General features: G+C 37.4%; 1 protein-coding gene across 1 annotated transcript; it reads right to left on the reverse strand.

Moving 5' to 3' along the window:
- Positions 1-5,395: 5,395 nt before the first annotated feature.
- Positions 5,396-6,340, reverse strand: OR5I1 (olfactory receptor family 5 subfamily I member 1). The gene has a single exon (XM_045786968.2). The coding sequence runs from the start codon at positions 6,338-6,340 to the stop codon at positions 5,396-5,398; it is 945 nt and encodes a 314-aa protein (XP_045642924.2).
- Between the last annotated feature and the right edge of the window lie 8,140 nt (positions 6,341-14,480).

Consider the following 14,480-nt stretch of genomic DNA (forward strand, 5'->3'; position numbering starts at 1 on the left):
TTAGTTGTGTAAAACACCCAGTGCTCGGCCAGGGTAAAGGAGGCAGAAGAACGAATTAGTGAGCTAGAAGATAAGTTGATAGAAAGGAAAGAAGCCGAGGAAGATAGAAATAAAGAGCCAGATGCCCTTGATGGACTTTTATATTAAAAAATGGAAATAAGATGGGGTGGTTGGGTGGCTCAGTCAGGTAAGCACCTGACTCTTGATTTCAGCTCAGGTCAAGATCTCAGGGTCGTGAGATGGGGTCCTGCATAGGGCTCCACACTCAGCATGGAGTTGCTTGAGATTCTCTCTCTCCCTCTCCCTCTGCTCCTCCCCAACCCTGCTCTCACTCTCTAAAAAAAAAAAAAAAAAAAAAAAAAAAACCTAAAATGAGGGACAATAAGTGCTTCTGAGAAATACAAGCTTCTCTTCCTTGTGTGTGTGTGTATATGTGTAGGTCATGTGTTTGCATGTGTATACGTCTCTGTTGTACATGAGAATGGAAAGTGGACAATGGACTTGTTATTTAGACCAAAGTAAACATAAATATGGCATGCGGTTCACACATGGATGCATTTGCACATGTCAGTACTTGTAAAGTGGTGCCTATATTATTTTTTAAATAAAACAAAGCAGAAAACACTTAAATCCATGTATATACTTACCAGTGATGAAAGGAATAGAAGCTTTCCTGTAAACCAGCATCAAAATAAAACAATTAAAAATTCATACTGTGAATACTAAGTTCAGATAGATGCTTTCATTTTTGAAAATAAAATAGTTTTGACCATTAAATTGCAGTTTATTTAATTGAGTAAGCAAGCAAAAGACGTTTTATTAAAAAAAAAAAAACACAACAGATCCCCTTTTTTTCCCCTAAAAGTTAAGTTCCCCCCCCATATTCTTTAAATTAGAATCTTGAAGCCTACCTGAGATGAGCAGATCTTTGATGGCCAAACAATAGGCAGCTAGAATTTTATTTTAGCAGGTGCTTTTGGGACTTAAATCTCTGAAGGGACTGCCCTTAGGCTTTGATGCTATGCAAACATCATTAATTATATTTCTGGTTCTGTATAGCCCCCTGGGAATTTAGAAACAACTTTAGCAAAGGCTGAGCTTTAATGCTTCACTACTGTCACCAAGTTGATCTATGCCAGGAAGAAAACCGAAATTATTCTTATAGTATGCTTTAGCTTCTCTGAATTTATATCATTCTCCTCTAGTCAAAGAGGAAATCTAATGAAACCCAAGTCGACACCTCCTTAATCATTTCTAGCTCCTTCTGATTGTTCATTTTATTTCTTGAAATTTGGAACATTCTCATTCATACCACATTTGGGTATGTTACTACAATTTGATGGTATTTTCTTTTTATTGAAGTCTCATTGATTGCTGTAAAATTCACCCTTTCAGAGTATACAGTTTTTTGGTTTTTTAACATATTTCCAGGTTGTTGAGCCATCACCACCATCTAACCCCAGAACTGTGAGAAACCCATACCTGTTAGGTGCCACACCCCTCACCCCCTCTCCCAGCTCCCGAAAACCACTAACCCACTTTCTAGTCTGCACGCTGCCCACTCTGGCATCTCATATAAACAACGTTCTACACATGTGTTAAGTTGTGTGGGGCTTCTTTCCTCCAGCCTAATTCTTTCAAGGTTCATCCATGTTTCTGCTTGTGTCAGAATTTTGTTTCACTTTATGGCTGAATAACATTTCATTTTATGGAATTAACATTCGGTTAATTCATACATCAATTGCATGAACATCTGGGTTGTTTCTGCCTTTTGATTATTGTGAACAATGATGCTAAAAGCATTCTTGTCAACTGCACCTTGCTTGCCAGGCTGCTCTTCTCAGGGAGCATGTCTTCTTCCCATCCGCCGACTACATATAATTCACCATTTCATTGACTTTAGGACTCCATCACCTTCTCTATACTTAGTACATCCTTTATTGAATTATGTTGCTTTTGTTCATATAAAAATTATATATACAATATATAAAATCGACTACATTTGAGACTTCAGGAATAAGACCAATATTTAGGTTTTGTGTTCTCTAAACTCCATATGACAGGCATGTGCAAAAGAGTTGTTTCCTAAATATTCATTGCTGAGTCTTTCTGGCTACTTGAAATGGAAGGTGATGTGCAAAGAATAGTAATTTATTAGATTTGGGGATTTTTTTCCATTAATATAGTTCATATATACAAGGATAATGCATTTAAAGGATTTCACCTAGATCCTGATAATTCTGAAAAAGCAGAGAAAAAGAGGTAGCCCCTCTCTTATCATTCCTAATGGCCTGCTAAAGAAAAGTTTGCTTCCAGTCCTTTCAATTTTAGGGGCTATTGGTCTTTGTTAAAATAAATAAGTAAGTATGTAATCCTTAAATAGGGAACACAAAATGATTCCATTGAACTAATGCCAAGACTGCTATCTGGTCACTTTGAGACACTTACGCTACCTAGTCAATAGGCAAAAAGGGGGTTCACTACTAGTTGGGGTGATTGATTTTGAATATAAAAGGGACAGGTGATCTTTACTATAGAGTTAGGGTAGTGGGGTATATTCCTGGAATGCAAGAGAGCCTCTGGGAGCACCTTTTAGAATTCTATATCTAGGATTACAAAGTTGATAGAAAACTGTAACAGTCCCAGATAGAAAGAACTAGTAATAATACCTATACTTGGGGAATAAAGGTTTGGGTCACTTCACAAGACAAGAAAACAAGGCACCTGGGATGTTCACCGAAATTAAAGGGAATATAGAAGACATTGTGGAGAAAAGGAAATTCTATATACCAGCTATGATCCTGTGGCCAGTAGTGCAAGCAAGACCATAGGGGTTATGGCTGTGTTTTTCCTTTGTTTTGATATAAATATATTAACCAATATTTCCACCTCTCCAATTCCCCTGCTTCTTTTTTTTTTTTTAAGATTTTTTTATTTATTTAACAGAGAGAGACAGCCAGCCAGAGAGGGAACACAAGCAGGGGGAGTGGGAGAGGAAGAAGCAGGCTCCCAGCGGAAGAGCCTGACGTGGGGCTTGATGCCAGAACGCTGGGATCACGCCCTGAGCCGAAGGCAGACGCTTAACGACTGCGCCACCCAGGTGCCCCCCAATTCCCCTGCTTCTTAACATAAGATATGGTGAGAAGGTTTGAACTTCTGTCTCAAATTTTTTGCAAGTTATAGGAAATCAAAGGAGTGTGACTTAACTAGAAGGGCCTTAGACCACCCCCTGAGGATAAAATGGCATATACAACTTTGGGTAGCCTCTTTTTCTTTCAGTTGTATGCATGCATTTGTTAGAAATAAGCATGCTTTCACTCTTGCCTTATTTGAAAGTTGATTGTGATTACAAGACATGTCTCGAAATAGCATGTTGAGAGGGATCGGTTATTTGGGATCCTTCTGCCAATGTGGTTATGACTTGGAACTGCATTTCCCAAATCTTTCTAGTGTGGTTTCAGGTTAGAATTAGTAAAAAAAGAAATTTGCATGAGGTTCAGGCATAAAGCTCCTCTTCCCATAATGTTTATTGTGGTTCTGCTTCTATTACCTAAATGATGATTAAGCAGCTTCAGGAATATGGGGACCACACGGGCTTCAGCAAAAAACCACAGAGGAAGGCCTAGCTAAGTGGGTGGTCTCAGAAAGGTCTGACTGTGCTGGGCCTCAAGTATAAATTCAGACCTTGCTGGCTACACACAGTCTTGGGAATTTAGCAGGTGCCCGGAAACCCCCATGGATGAAATATAGGATGTTCCCAGTGGGAAAAGCAATGTGGGCCATTTAGAAAGCTCAGCAAATAACAGCAGGTCTTTGGACCTTGAAAAATTACTGATACCTTGTATCTTTAATTATTCATTCACTTGGAAACAGCTGTACTTTCTCATAAGTGGTGTAATATTTAGTGATGTAATTACTGAGCATGAAAAGGCCATGGTGTCGCAAAACTAAGATTTTCATAGGTAGCTGGATATGTAGTATTGCACTGTAAACACTCGCTAATAGATGCTTGCATATGTTAAGAGCTTAGCGAACGTGAAAAGCTGTTGATAGATAGCATCTGATATGGCTCTGTGGGATTCTCTATAATCTTGGCCAAGTAAATCTTGGCTTAGCAAATATAAATGTAATATTAGAGTGTGCTGGAGGGTGTGTGACTGTGCTCCCTTCTTAGCGAATGAAACAACAGAAATGCTTAGGAGAAGCATTGTGGGTCAGAAGTCCAAAGACAAGACTCCTAAGGGAATTAAAAACTGGCGATGATTTGGGCTGTATCTTGTGCAACAAAGAGGACATGGATTTAAGCATACTTTTTAAACCTCGATATTTCCGGGTCAAAGCTTGTAAATATTTATTATCATAGAGAAAAAAATAATATAACAAAAAATATTGTACAGCATAAAATATCAGTTACTGAAAAACATTTTGCAGATGCGTGCCTCTAATTTCAGTCTTCAGATGTCCCCCTGGGGCATGTGGGTTGATCTCTGCATGACGATGCAGGTGATACATTGGAAAGCTGATTCTGTTTCTGAGAGGACAGAGAAAGATGTTCCATCCCTCTAATAATACTTTGGTGTATAAAAGATAAAAGATAGACAGGAAGACAAATCAAATAGTTTTCCTTGCAATTAACCTATATTCTTCAAGATGCTATTTAGAAAAAGTTTCCAAATTACTTGGGAGTAGATTGGGTATAGAAGGTAAGATCAGATTGTTGAACTGAACTTAAGACAATAGATTTGATTTTGTATTACTGCTTCCATGACATCCCTGCCTCTCACCATCCCCTTGTACAATATACATTTTAATTAATGTGAACTATTATACAAATATATATATAATTAACATCTATCAAGGGCTTAAAGTGGTACAGGTACTATTCACAGCATGTGCTCCGTTCATCCTTCAACAATCGACGATATGTGTACTATATTCTCCCCATTTTACAGATAAGTTAACTGAAGCCTAGAAAAATGAAGTAACTTGTTCAAAATGCCACTCACTAGCGGGGTACAGAGCTGGCATATGAACCAAGAGAATCTGGCCTCCTCCCTCATCTAGTAATTTACTATGTAACTGAGATCTGTTACACATGGAAAGACACATGCTCACACACAGGTGCTTTTCTGGGGTATTTACCATCCCTAAGACGACCTGATAAGACACCTTTAGCATTAAGTCCAAGTGAGTAATCATTGAATGGTACTCTATTATTTAGCAGCAATTTTGAAACTTTAAAATGTTTTCTTCCATCACGGGGTTATGACTTGAATTTGGCTGTATGAAAACCAAGTGTTGGATAAAATCCTTGTGTGTCTGCTGGTAGGCATGTTGCACGTTCCCAATTAGAGCTCGTCCCTGGGGATTTAGATGAATCTCAGAACACTGTAGTTCATGAAGAATCCACCTTTAACCTTATAGCTCTCTTAGCAGCATCTTTTACATCTTTATTTCTCAAACTATAAATCAATGGATTCAGCACTGGGATGATAATGGTGTAGAACACAGAGATAACTTTATCGGTGTTGGGAGAATACAGATAGCTGGGCCGTGAGTAAATGAAGAGAAGAGTCCCCTGGTAGATGGCCACAGAAGTCAGGTGAGAGGCACATGTGGAGAAGGTTTTCTTCCTCCCACTGGAAGAGCGGATCTTCAGGACTGAGTGAAGGATGAAAAAGTAGGAGATGATGATGACGATGAAACAGATAATTTCCACTGAGCTGCCATATGTGGAGAGAAGCCACTCATTAACGGATGTGTCTGTGCAGGATAGCTTAAGCAGGGGAGGGAGGTCACAGAAAAAGTGATTAATGGCATTTTTATCACAGTACTTCAGAATAAAGGCGAAGGATGTGTGAACCAGGGAGCTCATGTTGCCTCCAATGTAGGACAAGACGATCAACCATAGACAGATGCCCCGAGACATCACAACTGTATACAGCAAAGGGTTACAGATGGCGACATAGCGATCGTATGCCATGGCAGCCAAGATAAAGGATTCTGTATCGGCAAAAGCACAGAAAAAATAAAACTGTAGGGCACAGCCATAATAGGAGATAGATTTGTTTTCTGAGAGGAAATTGAACAGCATTTTGGGAACAATGACGGAGGAGTAACAGAGGTCTGCAAAGGAGAGGTTGCTAAGGAAAAAGTACATAGGGGTTTGAAGGTGGGCATCAATCCTGATTAACATCATCAATCCAATGTTCCCTGTTAAAATCATACCGTACAATGTCAGGAACAGGAGGAATAGGACGATCTGCAGTTCAGGACGGGTCGGAAACCCTAAAAGAATAAACTCGGTCACCAAAGTGTAGTTTCCATCCATCAATTCCATATTCCGTGCTGTTTTCTTTCTATGAGAATTCTAACATCCTAAAATGGTACATTGAGGGAAAGAGAAAAACAGATATAATTACGTGGTTGTTTTATTGTTGCAGGGAACAAACAAGCAAGCAAAGACTCCAAGACCAAACTCCCTTTCAAATAAAAACCCCGAGAGATGCATTTCAGAATTTAGTAACTATCAGATCCCATGGTCGCTAGTTTTATCTTATTCGTTTGATGAATGACTCTGTCTTCTGTCGGATAGTTGGTTTCTGCATGTAGGAATCTGATTTTGCTTACTTTTTTTTAACCAGATATAGCATAATAGCTGGTTCAGGGGATTAAAGAAGTAATGGATTAATGGATGGACTAATGATGATATGAAGAGAGGAAAAATACACTTATTACTAAACATAAATTAACTTCAGAGTCTGCCTTAGGATAACAGTAGAGCAATTTGCTCTTTCTTTCCAGGATTTAACAGATAGTAGTATGCTGTACTCCTGGCAGAGCAGTGCTGGTTATATTATTTTTTTTAATATGAAGTAAATGTGATACTAATGAAATGAAAAAAAATGCCAGTAAACATCAGCTGTGAGTATATTCTTGACAGGAAAGAGTTTAGGTGACTCCACAAATCCTATCAAGATAATAAGCCCAAAGAGGGTGCCTGGGTGGCTCAGATAGTCAAGTGTCTGCCTTCAGCTCAGGTCACGATCTCCATGTCCTGGGATCGAACCCCATGTCGGGCTCCCAGCTCAGAAGGGAGTCTGCTTCTCCCTCTCCTACTGCCTCTTCCCCTGCTGTGCTCTCTCTGTCTCTCTCTTTCTCTCAAATGAATAAGTAAATCTTAATTAAAAAAAAAGATACTAAACCAAATGATTAAATTAATCATTTTTCTATTTTTGGCATTTATTAGAATTCTTGGCTTCTAGTGAATGCCTGATGAATATTAGCTGACTGACTGAATAAAGTGGGCAAAAAGTTAGTAATAAGTTGGCTTCTAATTCAAAACTCTTACTGTATATGGCCTCCTCACTGACTATATGTTCTGTGCAAACAAAAATAGTTAGCTCCCATTTATTTTTATGCTAGTATAATTCAGGGTGTTGAGTCTAAAAATTCTGTCAATGCGTGTTTCAGGGACCTCAGAATTTTTTCAGTAGGGAAAAAAATGGAACTTGAGCTTGAAGTACAAAAACTTTTCTCTTAACCTTAAAAGATGGACTTGGAAATACATAAAACAAACAAGCAAAGTATTCCGTGAGCTATGGTAATATTGCCAGGAAGGGAACCAAATTGTTTTATGTAAAACGTATTCTGTCAGCGACAGTGGTGTGAACTTCATTCGTTTAAGTCATCTAATCATTCAAACACCCTCGGACATGGGCACAGAGAAGCCTAAGGGAACTAGAGGATTAATATCCTGTCATGTTATTTTCTCAGAGGGTGAATGAGATGCAGGACGACAGTGGGACAGTGATTCATTTATTCTTTTGTCTGTTTCCAAAGTCATCAAGATATTTGGAAAAGATAAGATTTTACACTAGAGTTAGTAAGAATTTGTTTAGAATCTCATCTTTCTCACGTGCGAGCTGTGTGACCCAGTGCAATTTAATGGATATATCTTCATCGGTAGTGTAAAAACGACAGGCATCTCAGACGGTTGCTGCATAGGTTACAAAAATTTATCTGTCTGTCTGTATCTCTATCTATCATCTATCTATCATCTATCTATCTATCTATCTATCTATCTATCTATCTATCTATCTATCATCTATGTATGCATGTATGTATCTATCTATCTATCATCTATGTATGTATGTATCTATCTATCATCTATCTATCTATCTATCTATCTATCTATCTATCATCTATGTATGTATGTATCTATCTATCTATCCTTCTATGTGGTCACACTTTAGAGAGACTGACACATGGTATGTAAACAGTAAAGATTAGTTTTAATTACCCCCCTGTTCTCTTCCACTCTTAGCTTATGAGCAGCGCTAGGTGGCAAGACTTTATTAATAATATCTATCACTTACATAATGATTACTATACATAATGCAATATTCTAAACACATTATATATAATTTGTCTGTCACTCACACACACACACACACACACACACACACACACACAATTACAATGCAGTTGTCCTCACAGTCCTCTTTCTTTTACAGATGAAGAAACTGAGGCACAGAGAGTTTGAGAGGTAAGATGCGATAGAAACATGACTGAAACCCAAGCTTCTGACTCCAAAGCCTCGTGATACATTGGCTCTCGTGATACACAAAGCTGCATTCTTATTACTAATTTTGTATTTTGGATGCAAACATTGAAAGTAATACGCCATGTCATTAAGCTACTCATTGATAGGCATAATTCAAGTCCAGGTGTGTCCCAAGCCAACGCTCATGAGAGCGACCATGAAGGTGGTTGGAATATTAAGGGGGGGGGGGTGCCACCCTGAGACTGGCTGTTGCTTAAAGCAGGAAGAAATGCTTCCATGTTTACGGAAAAAGCAGGGCATGTGTTCTTGAGAATTTCTGATTGGTCATCTTGTCCATTTAGAGAAATGAGAGAGGTGTGAGTGACAAGGTAGGAGAAGATAGTGAATCTTAGATTCTTGCTTCAAAAAGTAATGAATGAAAAGACTGAATCAAAATACAATGTTTCAGTTGTGGGTGGGAATGCAAACTGGAAAAGAGTATGGAATTTCCTCAAAAAGTTAAAAATAGAACTACCCTACAATCCAGCAATTGCATTGCTAGGTATTTCCTCAAAGGATACAAAAATACAGATTTGAAGGGGCACACACACCCTGATGTTGATAGCAATTATCAACAATAGCCAAACTACGGCGAGAGCCCAAATGTCCATCAACTGATGCATGGATAAAGAGGACATATATCCTCTTATATGTATGTTACTCCGCCATCAAAAAGAATAAAATCCTGCCATTTGCAAAGACATGGGTAGAGCTACAGAGTATTATGCTAAGGAAAATAAGTCAGTCAGAGAAAGACAAACACCGTATGATTTCACTTATATGTGGAGTTTAAGAAACAAAACAGATGAACATATGGGAAGGGGGAAAAAGGAAAAAGAAAAAAAAAAAAGAGAGAGGGAAGCAAACCATAAGAGACTCTTAAGGAAAGAGAACAGAGTTGCTGGGGGAGGGGAAAGGAGGGCGGAGGCATGAGTTAAATAGGGATGACTATTAAGGAGGGCACTTGTGATGAGCACTGGGTGTTGTCTGTAAGTGATGAATCACTAAATTCTACCCCCGAAATCAATACTGCACTGTGTGTTAACTAAAATTTAAAGAAAAATAAAAAAAGCTATAATTCACCAAATTCTTCCCAAATCTATAACAAAACAATCTTAGTATAGAAAATAAATTAATTCAAATTGTCAGGTAGCCCGCCATGCTTCAGTTTTCTTATCTGTAACCAAAAAAAAAAAAAAAAAAAAAAAAGAGCTTATATAAATCAAAAGTATTTTAGACCCCTGTAGAAGTTATGTAAGAAACAATGACCCAAGAGAGATTATGTTGTGAATTCAATACTAACTGATGAATGTGATTTCTGAACCATTTAGACACAATTCCGTGGTTCTTGCTCTCAGATCCACAGAATCCTGTTTTTGTACAATTAAAGCCAATCTAGTAACCACAGAAGCCACTTACCAAGGAAGGAGCTGTTTTCCAATTACCTGCTTGAATCATTTCATCAGCAGAACCAAAGACTTATACATGCTTTCTCGTGTCATTGGGGACCTAATAAATGAAGATTTCCAAACATGCTCATCTCCAAGGGGCACCTAGAGAATAATTAACAGGTTATTGTTATTGTGAAATATCTTTCTAAAAAAATTGGTAATTATAATAGAAATTCAGGTAGTATTAATTTGAATAGGCAATTTTTGTTCTTAGTCATATTGGGGTTCTTTGTAATGACACCTGGAATCCCAAAGGACCCTCTTTATTGTGGAGATTCTTTGGAAATAGTTCAAATATTTGAAAACCTATCACCATTTAATTTTTTTCCCAAAAACTCCATGGAAGCTCAAAAAATTGTTACTTATTATTATCAGTACTGAAAATTGATAATTTTTTCTCACGTCCTTAAAAGCTGAGCACAGTAAAGGTTTCGGTACAACCTGATTCCAGCAGGCGCTTTCTGAGAAGCTGGAAGGACATACGGATGAGTATCTTTTGCCAGAAAGCATCAAAGTATGGCAGAACCATCCCAGTTATTAAGTACAAGCTCTCATCAACTAATTAGTCTTACATACACAGTACCTGACACAGTATCTAAGAGTGTCACTAATTATATCATAAGCTCTAATTTTTTTCACAGCATAAAACGGGTTTATTAATGACCCATATTTGCCGAGTCTTAGGGAAATCCTGTTAAAACTAACATCCGATGTAAAAATCTAATTCAGGACCGAAAAATGGCCAGGTAACCTCAGTTTAATTGTTTTTAAGGAGAGGAGTTTCACAACTTCAATTCACTGTGGATGTTCTAACTGTTGAAAAATTCCCCATTATGGTGAACTCAGATCTGAATTTAGTTTTCTTCTTTATTTGTGGGGTGATCCTCCCATCTATATGCAAATTTTATTGAAATTATTTTGTTCAGTGGCAGGGTTGATGAACTCTAAGTTAACAATTTAAGCAAAAACGATAGTCATTTTAGCATAACATGGCTATACTGAGAATTTAACAATTAAAATAAAAAAAAAAAAGATACTGTAGGGGTGCCTAGATAGCTCAGTCGGTTTAGCGTCTGCCTTCAGCTCAGGTCATAATCTCAGGGTCCTGGGATCGTCCCCCCCACAGAAGCCCTGCTTCTCCGTTTACCTGCTGCTCCCCTTGCTTGTACTCTCTCTCTCTGTCAAATAAATAAATAAAATCTTGAAAAAAAAATTTGCTGTAAAAAATTTTAAAAATTTACTGTGACAATAACGATGGTAATGAAAAAATTGTAAAAATGTTTTAAACTTTAATAATTTTAATGAAACCAATTTTCTATACAAATTTACATTTTATGGTGCAATTATTTAGAATTTCATCCATTAAAAGATAAAAAATACCCACTCCCTTTCCCTATTCCTACTCTTTAAAGAGGAGAGTGATAACCCAACACCACCTGAGTGATCTATTTGAACCCATAGGCAGAGGTCCAAGCCTTTAAGACTGTGGTAAGATGCAGCAGTAGCAGTCCTCTGTAGCAAAATGTTTGGTATCGCTGCCTACTTCCTAGGATTTTGCACCATTCATTATGAGGATTCTAAATTTCCCCGTCATAGTAATCAGGAGAGCTAGAAGACAAGGTGGGTTGAAAGGAAGCTTTCTTATAGTGATAAGCTGGTGGTACTCATTATTCAAGGGTTCTAGAAAAACACAGTTGTTAGGCAAGTAGATACAGTTGAGATATAACTTTCTAACATCAGATCAGCTGCAGCAAGTATGATACTGGCTCTTAGTTTCAGATTTTAGTTTACAAAGAAGGCACTGCAGGTGATATTATTTGCTACATCTGATTTTATATTATCTGATATCAGAAAATAACACAAGACTTTGGTACGTCCCATGTAGGAATTATTGAGAGAAGAAAGAGATATAGTATTTACACAACTCAATAATCTCTCTTATTTCCATAAAAAATTTAAAAAACAGCTTTCCATTTGAGGTAGGATGTGATCACTCATAATAAATTTTGCTCCCATTAATAACTTTTTGGGGGAAAAAAGGTAAATTAAAAGTAACTTATAGCATAGATAATGCCTATCATCACACTTAACCTGGAAATGAAGAACTAAAACCAGACCTTAACATCTACGCTAAGATTAAGATTTCTCCGTTTTTATTAGCATGACTAAATTGATCTAAGAGTTTTTGCCCAGGCAAATATTTTGGTTGTTCATTACAAAAATTTCCACAACAACCCATAGACTCTTCAGTGGAAAACATCAATGGTTTACTCCTCAAATTCTTTGGATCTCTTGCCACAAAATCCTTCTTTGTTTCCACCGACCTGAACTACTGTCTCTTGATCTCTAGCCAATCCTATCAAATTCTTGCTTTGAAAGATCTACCTTAAACCAAATTTCCAATTCTTAATAAATTCTTTCCTTGCTTCCTTCTCCACTGAAACTGTGAAAGCTCTGTGTGGTGTGTTCTCCCTAATTACGGAGACCAGTAAACTCAGCTTTGTCTTATCAACTGTTTACTTTTGTGGTACAGGAGGAAATCATCTTTTACATCATATATATAAACTCATATGTTCTGGTCCCGAGGGATGAGAGAACCTTCGAGAAAAGTTATACTTATTTTGAGGTGAGCTGAAACTTACAGATGTCCCTCTAAGAATTTATCAAGTATGAGTACAGGCAAGAGACTGAGAATATGGGCTTTTCTAGAACTTTTGGCAGTTACACAGTGCTGGCATATCAAAAATGAAGATGTGAGGAACCTCAAACGAATGGTAGATTTTCTACTCAAGATATTTCCTAAATTCACAGCTTTAGCATTAATAGACAAAAAGCACTAAAACTTTTGGAAAAACAAAGTGGAATTTATCCCGATTTCTTAGTGCTTAAGATACAAAGACATGCTATGAATTTGGGTTCTGAGAATAAAAAAGTGCAAAAACTTAAAGGGATTTATCATTTGACCTCACAATCAGAAACCACATTTCCCTGAGAATCTAGTCTGAGAATACAAGTGTGGTCCCTGGAACAGGGCTTCAGATGGACAAACAAAACAAAACAAAACAACTTGCCAAACTTTCGGCAATTGCACACATGGGAATAGTGCAAAACTGGAAATTTGAATGGCCTCACACACAGAGTGATCTTCCTTTCATGGCATTTACCAAATTCTAAAGTTAGTCGGGGTGGCAGATTAAAGATACAAACCAGAAACCTCTGAAACACAGGAAATTCTTTCTCTTCTTGCTGAAGAGACAAAGAGAGCCCAAGCTTTTTTTTTTTTTTTTTTTTTTTTTAATGATACAAGTCAAGCAGAGAGAGCCCAAGTTCTGAAGTGAAAGCCTGGAATGCCATGCCTTAGAAATAGGAGTGAACTGGAGGTTCACTCCATCTCGCCAAAACTGTAAGGAAGATTCAACTCAGATCACTTTCTGATTGAATTGAGATTAGCAACCTTAACTTCATCAGAGGAATGATTGAACCGTCTATGGTAGGTGAAATCATCTGGAACATTTTTCTTTGTAGTCACTATAAGGCATGAAATAAGCAAACATATTAACACACAGAGGGTGGGCAAGACTTATGAGCAATAACGAAGGGAAAAAGGCTAGAAGCAAATGAAGATTGAACCACATTTTGGAGTTGGCATGTAAGAACTTTAAAATAATTGTAAAGGTAGGTTTTAAAAAATTTAATTGGAAAAATGACAAAAGAGCAGAGAAATTCACCGAGGAATTGGAATCTATAGAAAATAATTAAATTAATTGAAAAATAGATCTATAATGAGCAACTTATTGAACTAATTTAACTTAATGAATGGTGAATTGAATATTAGGAAACAGGGGAATGAATGAAAATTGATGAGTCAGAGGGCTTTTATTAAGATTTTTTTGCTTAGAACCTGAAACCAATGTGGTATTGAAAGTCACCCAGAAAAATATATGCTCTGTCACCCAAATACCTAGAATGCCCACATTGAACCAGTTCTTAAGAAATCAGACTTTCCCAGCAAGTGCTCTCTCCCATTGGGACTGCTTGGGAAAGAACGAACACTTGTTTTTTTTTTTTTTCCTTTTGCCCCAGAATCTACAGCGTTGTTACATCTTCTACACACTGGATGGCACCAGAGACAGCCATGTAATCACCTAAGTAGTAAGTCTAAGTCCTGAAGACACCCCTCATCTTCCAGTGTTCTTAGAGACCTTTGGTGTCATTGTTATTTCATTCAACTGAACAGCATTTGATTTCTCATCCCATAGGAGTGTTTTTCAGATTTCATTATTTTCTTTTAAGAAACACTTCTGTTACTTGGGTAAGAGGTCTCTCTTTTCTCCGCACATGATATTCTGACTTTCAGCCCCAATAAAGCATCATTAAACAGTAAATCCTGATTCTATACTTTCTTACCCTTGGTATCAACACCC

The sequence above is a fragment of the Ursus americanus genome, chromosome 24, assembly GCF_024610735.1.
Source record: "Ursus americanus isolate L20-20 chromosome 24, mUrsAme1.1.p, whole genome shotgun sequence".
NCBI lineage: Eukaryota > Metazoa > Chordata > Mammalia > Carnivora > Ursidae > Ursus > Ursus americanus.

Excerpts from the sequence above, each read along its gene's own strand:
- OR5I1 (XM_045786968.2), bottom strand. The coding sequence starts at position 6,340 with ATGGAATTGATGGATGGAAACTACACTTTGGTGACCGAGTTTATTCTT.